Below are 9,562 nucleotides of genomic sequence, written 5' to 3'. Positions count from 1 at the left end.
AAGTTGCCTAATAATTATGCACAGTAATAGTCACCTGCACACACAGATATCCCCCTAAAATAGCTAAAACTAAAAACAAACTAAAAACTACTTCCAAAAACATTCAGCTTTGATATTAATGAGTTTTTTGGGTTCATTGAAAACATAGTTGTTGTTCAATAATAAAATTATTCCTCAAAAATACAACTTGCCTAATAATTCTGCACTCCCTGTATTATACATCAGCAGAAACTATAAGGACATCAGTTCATAGGGGAACAACAGCAACATTGTTATGAACTTCTTCCTTAACCAGACGCTCTGCAACTAAAGGAAATCCGATGATTTTTCAAGTAAGTACCTCAAAGATATAACAGAGTTCCTTCATCTATGTATTGCTGAAGTGGTAGATTCTGAAAAAGCACATAACATGGGCAAATAACAACAAAAACAATATAATAATACACAAAAACTAATCAGTTGAGTGAATGGCACTTAACCATAGGTTGCGGACGTTAACGCATGCGAGAATTAGAATAATTAGTTTTAACAGAAGTTTCTGAATTGGATGAGAGACTAAATGAACTGAAATTGCTCTTGCTTTTCAAATGATAAAAAATACTGACGTCAAATTAATTTAAAAAAAAAGCATTCAGCGATGACTTTATTTACCTTTATTTTAAAGCTGTCACAAAGTTGCCAACATCAGTACCAGCGTTTACTCTTTATTCCTCTAAAAGTGAGTCTCATCCACGTGTACCAATGTTTGCGCTGAACGTACTTCCTTAGCAACGTGTATCTGAACCAGGAAGCACTTGTGTATCCTTTAGCTAACTAGCTAGCCGTGGATAGCACAGAGTGAAACTGTCTGACAGTAAAGTTTGTTTCAGTTTGATTCATGCTACGTTTTTGCCTGTAAGACATATGCCAGGTGAATGTCGTGATTAGCAGACAGTCGTGTCGCTTACAGGAAAGAAGGGCACGTTGTAAGTAAGGATTGTTTTATTGGTGTGTTAGCGAGCTAACAAGCAAAACACAAGACTGCTAGCTTGACTCGAAGTAACTTATTTGTCTGCAGTGTCCTTCTTATCAACCGTGCACGTAACACAAACGGAATAACGCCTCTTTATTATAAAACAACGTAAATCATAAAGTGGCATGCTTTGCATTAAGTGAAACGACTGTTTTGAAAGTTATTGATAACGTGAACGTTAACGAGATGAGTGATGTCATGGGTGAGAATGGGTACATGAAATGTGTTTTTTTTTATCCACCTCTGGCCCCTGACAATTCAGGATGATCCCCGAAGTTTATTGTTTTTTGTAAATGTGCAAACAGTAACATTAAAAAGAATACAGTGCACGTGAAATTATAGTTTTAAGTCAATGGGAAATCTGTGTAGTTTAGAGCTACTTTGCTGGTATACAAGAGGCTCTTTTCCATAGTGTCGTATTAGACAGAAATGACAATGTCCTTTCCTCTTCCAGGTATGCGATGAAAATGATTTTCTTACCACTGTGTGATAGGCAATGATAGGCTTGACAAATTATGCGGGGGTTATGGAAAGTCTAATGAATTCTGCTGAAGAGAAGCAGCCCTCCTCTCCACTGACCAACTCATGGGCCAAAAAACAGGAATCAAGCAAGAGTCAAAAGCCAAATGGCGTTGGTGGCTTTGTTTTAGTGCATGCAGGTAACTATATATACCATAATTAGTAGGCAGAATCAAGCACAAATATAAATGCAAGTATATTTTTGTTGTATGATATTCACAAAACACCTGCTCACATTTTCTCTTTTCTCAAAAGTATTTCCTGGTTTTAGGGGGTCGTCTATGGTATTTTTAAAGCCTCTTTTGTTCTTTTTCTTTAACGATTTACTTTTAGGTGCAGGATACCATTCAGAATCTAAGGCCAAGGAGTACAAGCATGTATGCAAAAGAGCCTGCCAGCGAGTAAGTTTACCTTTATGCCTGCTATAGCAAACTGCAAACTTGCTATGCTACCCATAATCAGTTCAATGTTAGTAAATGTATTTCTTCTGTCTAAATAACTTGACACTATTCTGCAAAATACTAGCTGATTACAGATAACCTCAACATGGACCATAATTTGAGGTAGCTTTTTATAAAGAATGACCTAATTTGCATGTACATTTACTTTAAACTGTAAATAAATATGTTGGTAGTCATATTTTGTTGACACCTTAGAGTCAATTTTTTTTACTACTGGTTTTCTACTCTTGATTTACTTTATGTAGAGATAGACTTAGTTGTTTTCTGTTTGAGATTGTTTACCAAACTTTTAGCATTTCATCCTAAAAATCAATTTATTGGGATTTTTTGTTTGCTCAGTTTCTCTCTGGTCAGATGGGGAGTCTCTCAGAGCACCTGTCTCCGCATATTTTTCTGTGTTTTGACTGTAGTACTCATACAGAATCATTCCAGTTTTTATTTGCCTGTGTTAATTTCATTTTACAGTGGGAAAGCCTTTGTTGTTTTGCATTCTAAAGCACCCTCTTTTACTTATGTTGAGTTTTATTTATTGTGCTTCCATCCTTAATATTGAGCCCCAGGTTATTTCCAGCACTGTTACAACAAAGCAATACAATAAAGCGGTAGATGCATAAGAAGCTTGTTTCAACACGATGCAGAAACAGTTCCCTTTGAAAATGAGTCTTTTGCTTGTATGCCAATGATAATTTCTTTCCTTGTTAAAAGATTTTAGCAGTCTGTCTGTGTTCTTTTCCTCTCATACACAGACAGACGTGTATCTTTTGATTGATTTTACGGGGGCAAAGTGAAAAACAGCATTTATCTAATCAAACGCATTCTTCATCAAACGAAAATGATGTGTCATGTGACAGAGATATTGTCACACACACTTAGATTAGAAAGAGTGATGTGTTATAATGTTCCATTATGAAATTCCTAATAGTTTCTTTAAGTAGTAAAACATGAATTGTGAAAACATAGTTTTGCCAGTTTTGAAGCAATGTGACTTTTAGACAAGTTGTGAGTCTTTTTAATCTAATGTTTACATCCTTTATGCCTCTTTTTACCTAAACCTGTTAATGTAGAGAGTTTTTTTGTATCTCTTTAGGTTAAATTCAAAGTGTATTTGATAATTGCTTTAAGTTGGGTGCTTCAGGGATATTAAAAAATGTCTTGCTCATATAAATAACTGACATTATTGTTCATATGAACTGAGTTTAGTTATATATTTACTGTTTTTCACTATAAACCTGTTTTGTTTCTTTTGCAGGCTGTTGACCAGCTCAAAGCTGGGGCACTTGCCGTGGAGGCAGTGGCTGCAGCACTAGTTGAACTTGAGGTTGGTTGGTTCTGATCCAGATGATAGAAAATTAACTTATATTGACACAGTTTTCAGTTACACGAGATCTACAAGTATGTTATGTCCCAGATACACCTTAAAAACAAGTTAACTTTGAAATCCCAGATCACTGGAATGGTTTGCCTTTCAGGTTCTTGAAATAGTCAGACTATTGAGGGGTGACCACTGCACAAATAAATGCTTATTGAGACTAACAACAGTGTCAAGAAAATGGCAGGAGAAGACAAATTTTAAATAAGTCCACTGGGAACCTATTTGACTGCCACCTTACTCTTGAAATATACCCTCCCTGGAGTGTTGAGAAAGTACAAAGTTTCAAGTGTTTGGAGATGTGGCCAATGAAAGAAGGGTGAAACACAACTGCCACTAAATAAAATTCGTAACTTGAAGTACACTAGTAAGACCTGGCCAAGAAATACCCAGCGACAGATTTTCTTTTAAAAGATTTTATGGTCAGATGGCAAGAAAGTGAGTCTTGATGGACCAGACGGATGGGCTCCAGTTTGGATCACTAATATCCGCAGGGCAGCACTTTAAAGCGTAAAGTGTGATGGTATGAAGTGCTACCACTGAGGATGAGCTAACTGGACCTTTTTGTGTTGAATAGCGACTAAAATAAACCCCCAGTCTTACTGACAGTGTCTGGATAATACTTTCTTTAAACAGTAATACAAGTTTGCATTATTCAAGATAACCATAATCTTTGCTGGCTGTGGCAATCCTCCATTAAGATGAAGTTAAGATATACTTTAAGAAAAGCTTTTTTTAAAGTAGTAAAACAAAAAGCTAAAATAAGCAGAATGTATATATAGCTTAATAAATATACATTATATGCATTCAAATAATGGTCTTTTGGGCTGTTCTCAAATCCATTTGAAAGCCTTTGATTGGAGCTTCAGTGAAAGACAGTCTTACAGAGTGAGTGCTTTTAGGGCTCAGAGCAGCTATTCTATATAAATGAAGTGTGGCTACACAAACTGTACTGACTGTTTTTGAATAACTGGCAAAATATTAAAAACTGTATTTTTATTTTGCATTATTTATTTGTTAAACTTCCTCTAAAAATTGAGCACAGCCTGTCTGGAATAAATGTATTTATGAACTGAACTATAGGCTTTTAAGGCAACAATAGTTGAAGTTATTACTTTAGCTCTCTTAGCAAATTATAGGCTGCTTTCTAACCTTCCTTTTATTTAAAAGAAATCTTGAAAGAGCAGTTGTTTCCTTTGCAAACTGATCATTTGCAAAGGAATGGTTTATTTGAAGAGTTTCTGTGCATCATAAGACAGAAACAGCAGTTACAAATTGCTGGACTTAACCTCGAGTACAGTTTGGATGAAGACCCACTGTGTGCAAGTTCTGACCAATACTGTAAAAGGAGTAGCGATTCTTGTGAATTGTGAATGGAATGATTGATAATGGCCGTCTTGCCACAGCATAAGCTCATCAGTCCTTTGGCCAAATGAGCTGACTCTTAATGAAACACTTTCCTCTTGATGTGTCCATATTTCATATTACATACTTGTTATTTTCTGATTTAAAAAATTATTTTTTGTAAGCTTTCCATGCTAGCTGAGATAGACGTACCCTTTTTGTCTTTGCGAAACTGAATACATAAGAAATTCCTTAGAAAGCAGGCAATTAAGAAGTAAATCTAGAATGAAATCACTGAATTGGCCTCAAAAACAAATCATAATTGGATGGTATGAAAAAACACAGGCGTCTGCTTTATCATTCTCATTTCCCCAGAATCTCACAAAATGTACAGTCAGCAGAGTAATAACAGTGTGCGTGTCCCAGGGTCTGATTGCTATTGTGTCACAGAAAGAAGTTTCACAACAGCGGTTTTTGGTTCATAACACTTAAAGTGGTGCTAATTATCTTTCTTTGATTGTTGGTTTTTGGTTGATCATTGTAGCAGTTTTCCTTTAGCAGATCTGTTTTGAAAGTATCCGTGTGTTTGTAAGTGTTGTTGCCTAACCTTCTCTGTGGTAAACATGCTAAATCTGAACGATTTGACAAAGTGACATAGACTTACAATGACCAACTGAAGATCATAAAAAAACAAAGAATGAAGCTTTCTTTTGTGGTTAAAATTTAAAAAAAAAAGAAAAATTTTTCTTCATCATATTCACACTGACAAAACGGTTCATGACAGGCACTGTCTTATTCTGGACTCTGTTCTTTTAATTGTCCTTAGGACTCTCCTTTCACAAATGCTGGCATGGGCTCCAACCTTAATTTGTCAGGGGAAATTGAGTGTGATGCAAGTATCATGGATGGAAAGTCTCTGCATTTTGGCGCCGTAGGAGCTCTTAGTGGTGAGTTACTACATGTGTGGTGATACTTGCATAATACTCATACATTATTGCGCTACATGCACTTCAGTCACCTGGACATATTGACAGTAAGACAAGAATCTAGGTCATATTTTCCTGACAGACTTTTCTACTATTTAAAAACCGCTGGCACCATTAATCATTCCAGTGTGGGATCACCTCATTTTTTTTTTTTTTTTAGATGAAGGGCAACCAGGAAGTGTTTTTAATATGTTAATGTTAATACAATCACTGTATTCTGTGTTTTTCTTTAAGGCTTTCAGCAAATGCTTTTTTTTTCCTTCCTTTTTTTCTGCTTTTGCAAGAACTCCAAACAACAGATAAGGTGTGAAAACTGACACTTACCATGCAGTCCAAAATACAACAGATTGTTTTGTTTTTTTTAGCCAGGTCTGCATCATGTTAAGCATTTGGCTTAGCTAGCCAACATGTGCTTTTTATAAAGTCTCGGAATTCTGAAAAAATGAGTTTAAATGGGCTGAAAGAGATTCAGAATTCATAGCTCTACATGTGTGACGATTACTAGCAAAAACAAAAATATGTTACAAAGTAAAAATGTATATATTCATCTTCTAATCTGTTTAGTCTTTTTATTGATTTGCCTCAAGGGTCACAATGATATATGATGTTTAAAAAAAAATAGTTTTGGTGTCTTGATTTATTCACACAGTAATACCATCACTTACTGTGAACTGCAAGCCCTGTAAAAATTCTTCTTCTTTCAGGTATAAGGAACCCAGTAATGGTTGCAAACCGTCTGCTGAGTGAAGCACAGAAAGGGAAACTTTCAGCTGGCAGAATACCACCCTGGTGATTATTGCGGTTAATGAATAACTTTGCGTTAATGTGATGGTGTCCACCCCTAATTTAATTGTTGTTTTCTCAGCTTTTTAGTGGGGCGGGGAGCACATGATTGGGCTGTCAGCCATGGAATACCACCATGCCCTTCAGATAAAATGGCCACCAGTAAGTACTTTTGCACTGATTCGCAAACATAAATTATCCAAGACGCGAATTAACCGCAGTTATAAAGTGACCCCAAAATACTTGCATTTAAAAATATCTAGAAAAACATGGTTGAATTTCTGTGGATGCAGGAAAAAAAAACCTATTTTGTCACACCCAGAGTTCAGTTTATCTGCATACAAGAGGAACAAGCGAAAGATGGAGCTGGCAGAGAAAATGGACACAGGACATAATCAGACAAAGAAAAGACGACAATCAAGTGAAAACGTGAGTGATATGTTGTCAGTTAAAATTTTAACAGTAGTAAGTATATTCTTTCTCAGCTGTGTTATATCCATTCTAACAGTCAGCATGGATAGTTTGCTTTTATTCAGGTAGTTTTTCCTCTCAGCAATCAAATTGTCTTTTCTTCATTCCACAGATTTGACTGTTTTACCATTTATGTCAAACAAAATGCTCTGAACAAGTAGCATTCATTATAATAACAAGGTTATACAGACTTTAGCACTAGCAGTTTTAAAGTGATGGCAGGAAGGAACAGGGACTTTAAAAAATAAGACAGATGGAAAAGTAAGAGAAAAGTAGCAGTTTAACAAAATAAAAGCTTTCAAAAGTGGGATAACAGCCACATATCCACAAAATTCCTTCTGAATAATTCTGAATTTTATAAGACATTTGAAAAATGTAGCAGCTAGAACTGTTAAATAAACTTATAAAGGCAACATCTAATCAATATACTTGGAGCTGTTTGTAGCATTGAACAGAGCAAGCAGTACTCGGACTGTGCGCTGGAATGAAACCTAATGTGATAAACCCAAACCTTCAGACTAACAAAGGCTAGAAAGGGCAGAAACGACAAGAAAAAAGTGCATGTGATTATTATATCGGCAGAAAGTTGAGTCTTAAATGGTTTAATTAGAAATCAGCATGACTCCACATATGACGACTCCACTTGGTGTGTGTTTTTGGTGGTGATTGATGTGGTCAGAAACTCAGGTTATTAAAGGTTATGCAATAAGATATACAGTTCCTATAAAAGCTGTTTACCTATTTAGATTTTTCCCCTTTTGTTCATTAAAAAAAAATAATGGTCATTATAATTTGGCTTTTTTGTTTTTTATGAGAATTTACAAAAACACCTCTTTAATTTATTAAAAACACATGATGTAAAATAACTGAATATTTTCACCCCCTTTAAAGTGACTGACCTATTTCAACTGAGATCCAGCCAGTTGGTGCTAGCAGTCTCACAATTAGTTAAATGGAGGTAACCTGAGTACACTGAATGTGTCTCATGTGATTGTAGAATATAGACATCTGTATCTGGACTGTCCAGGCATAGGTTAATTGGCATTCCTGGCTACAATAACACCATGAAAATAAAACACTCCAAGCAGCTCTGAGAAAATGCAGTTAAAGAAGGAGTTCTTTAAGAAGCGGAGGATATATGGCATGTGTCGTCATAAACTGATTAACAAGGAGGAGACAAATGTGAGATGCCACTAAGACACCTGTGACTGCTCTGAACCTGTTGCCCAGGTTCTAATGGGACAGCAGCACAAACAAAGCCAGTCTGAATTAAAGTTTACCCAGAGGCATGTGGGAGACTCAAAAGTCAAGTGGAAGAACAGAAGGGGTTGTCTAAGAAAGAGTTTTGCGGGCATCAGACTCAATGCTGACACCAAACACCAAACACCAAACACGTCTGCAAACACGCCACCCCATCGTGAAGCATCATGATGTGGGGATGCTTCTCAGCAGCAGGCCCTGGAAGGCTTCTAAAGGTAGAGAATAAAAGGGAAATCCTGGAGGACATTCAGACTCAGTCTGCAAGAGAACTGCTACTTTGCAGAAGATCTGTTTCTCACCAAGTCAGTCTCTTGAAGCACACTGCGAAAGCTACATGGAAGTGGTTTAAAGACAAAGTGAATGTTGCGGGGCGTCCGAGTCAAAGCTCAGATTTCAGTCTGATAGGGAATTTGTGGCGGTTTTTGAAAAGGGCTGTTCATGCCTGACACAAAGATACATTTTCTCAGTTCTCATGTTCTTCCCAGGGCATCAAAGACAATTGCATTACGAGACAGCTGTGTGGACATTTCCAGGAAAGATTGTTGAGAGTTAGTGCTGACTTTCAGGGCTCCTAGGAGCACAGCTGAAGGGTGGCCTCATGATGAGCTGAAACGCTAACTCCCTCTGCTCCAAACTCACGAGCAGAGGAAGCAGCACAGAAGAGGGTGGGAAAGTTTATCTTGGTTCAGATGTGATTTGTGTTAAATGGAGTAAAACGTGTAAACAGACACAGCCTGATTTGCTTCATTGGATCTGTTTTTGAATTCTATTGTGGTTTATTTAGTTCAGTTACATCAATCGTCTTTATTAATGATATATCCATTAAATGAAAGACTAACATCTAGGACCAGCTGTTTGTTGACTTAGCCGTGATCAAATGGGGTTTGATTCGGTGATTGATTTTTATGTCAAATAGCTAGTTTGCTTAATTAGAGTTAAAAGATTGAGTCACCCAGTTTTCATCTGTCTGCTATGTTTATTTAAAACTTACATATGACAAACACTTAAGATTAATAAGTGGCCATTTGGTGCAGTTAAAGCTGATCTGGAAATAGCTTGTACTCTGATGGGGACGGTCCATGTTGAGAATTTTAATATACTTTACCTCATCTTTAATGTTTCCTCTGCCACTGACATGTAAAATCAGCTAATAGGAAATAACATTATGTATCAAGAATGACTTATGAGAGAGGGATCTCAGAAAAGAATGTTATTGCAGCCTGATTTTAATTTACATGCAAGGCCTTTTCTTTATGGCTCTGTCTTTTTGCCAGCCAGTAAAATCTTTCCAGGGTTGGTACCTGTGTCCTCATGGCGAGATTAAGTGTTATTTTTCCAAAGATGTTCACAAGTGTTA

General features: G+C 36.5%; 1 protein-coding gene across 6 annotated transcripts in view; it reads left to right on the top strand.

Moving 5' to 3' along the window:
• The first annotated feature begins 699 nt into the window (after window positions 1–699).
• tasp1 (taspase, threonine aspartase, 1) overlaps window positions 700–9,562 on the top strand; it is a 28,339-nt gene continuing 19,476 nt past the window's right edge. Inside the window, exons 1-8 of one of the 6 annotated variants that reach the window (XM_026190220.1) lie at window positions 700–718; window positions 1,467–1,671; window positions 1,865–1,932; window positions 3,242–3,310; window positions 5,532–5,652; window positions 6,396–6,480; window positions 6,557–6,636; window positions 6,797–6,903. In XM_026190220.1, coding sequence (XP_026046005.1) covers window positions 1,509–1,671; window positions 1,865–1,932; window positions 3,242–3,310; window positions 5,532–5,652; window positions 6,396–6,480; window positions 6,557–6,636; window positions 6,797–6,903 — 693 coding nt within the window. In that variant the 5' untranslated portion in view covers window positions 700–718; window positions 1,467–1,508. Of the gene's footprint in view, window positions 719–754; window positions 970–991; window positions 1,215–1,466; window positions 1,672–1,864; window positions 1,933–3,241; window positions 3,311–5,531; window positions 5,653–6,395; window positions 6,481–6,556; window positions 6,637–6,796; window positions 6,904–9,562 lie in introns of those variants that run through there. The other 5 variants (XM_026190221.1, XM_026190222.1, XM_026190218.1 and 2 more) reach the window with 5 other exon arrangements.

The sequence above is a fragment of the Astatotilapia calliptera genome, chromosome 13, assembly GCF_900246225.1.
Source record: "Astatotilapia calliptera chromosome 13, fAstCal1.2, whole genome shotgun sequence".
Classification (NCBI taxonomy): Eukaryota; Metazoa; Chordata; class Actinopteri; order Cichliformes; family Cichlidae; genus Astatotilapia; species Astatotilapia calliptera.
This window is presented reverse-complemented; position numbering and strand designations above follow the sequence as displayed.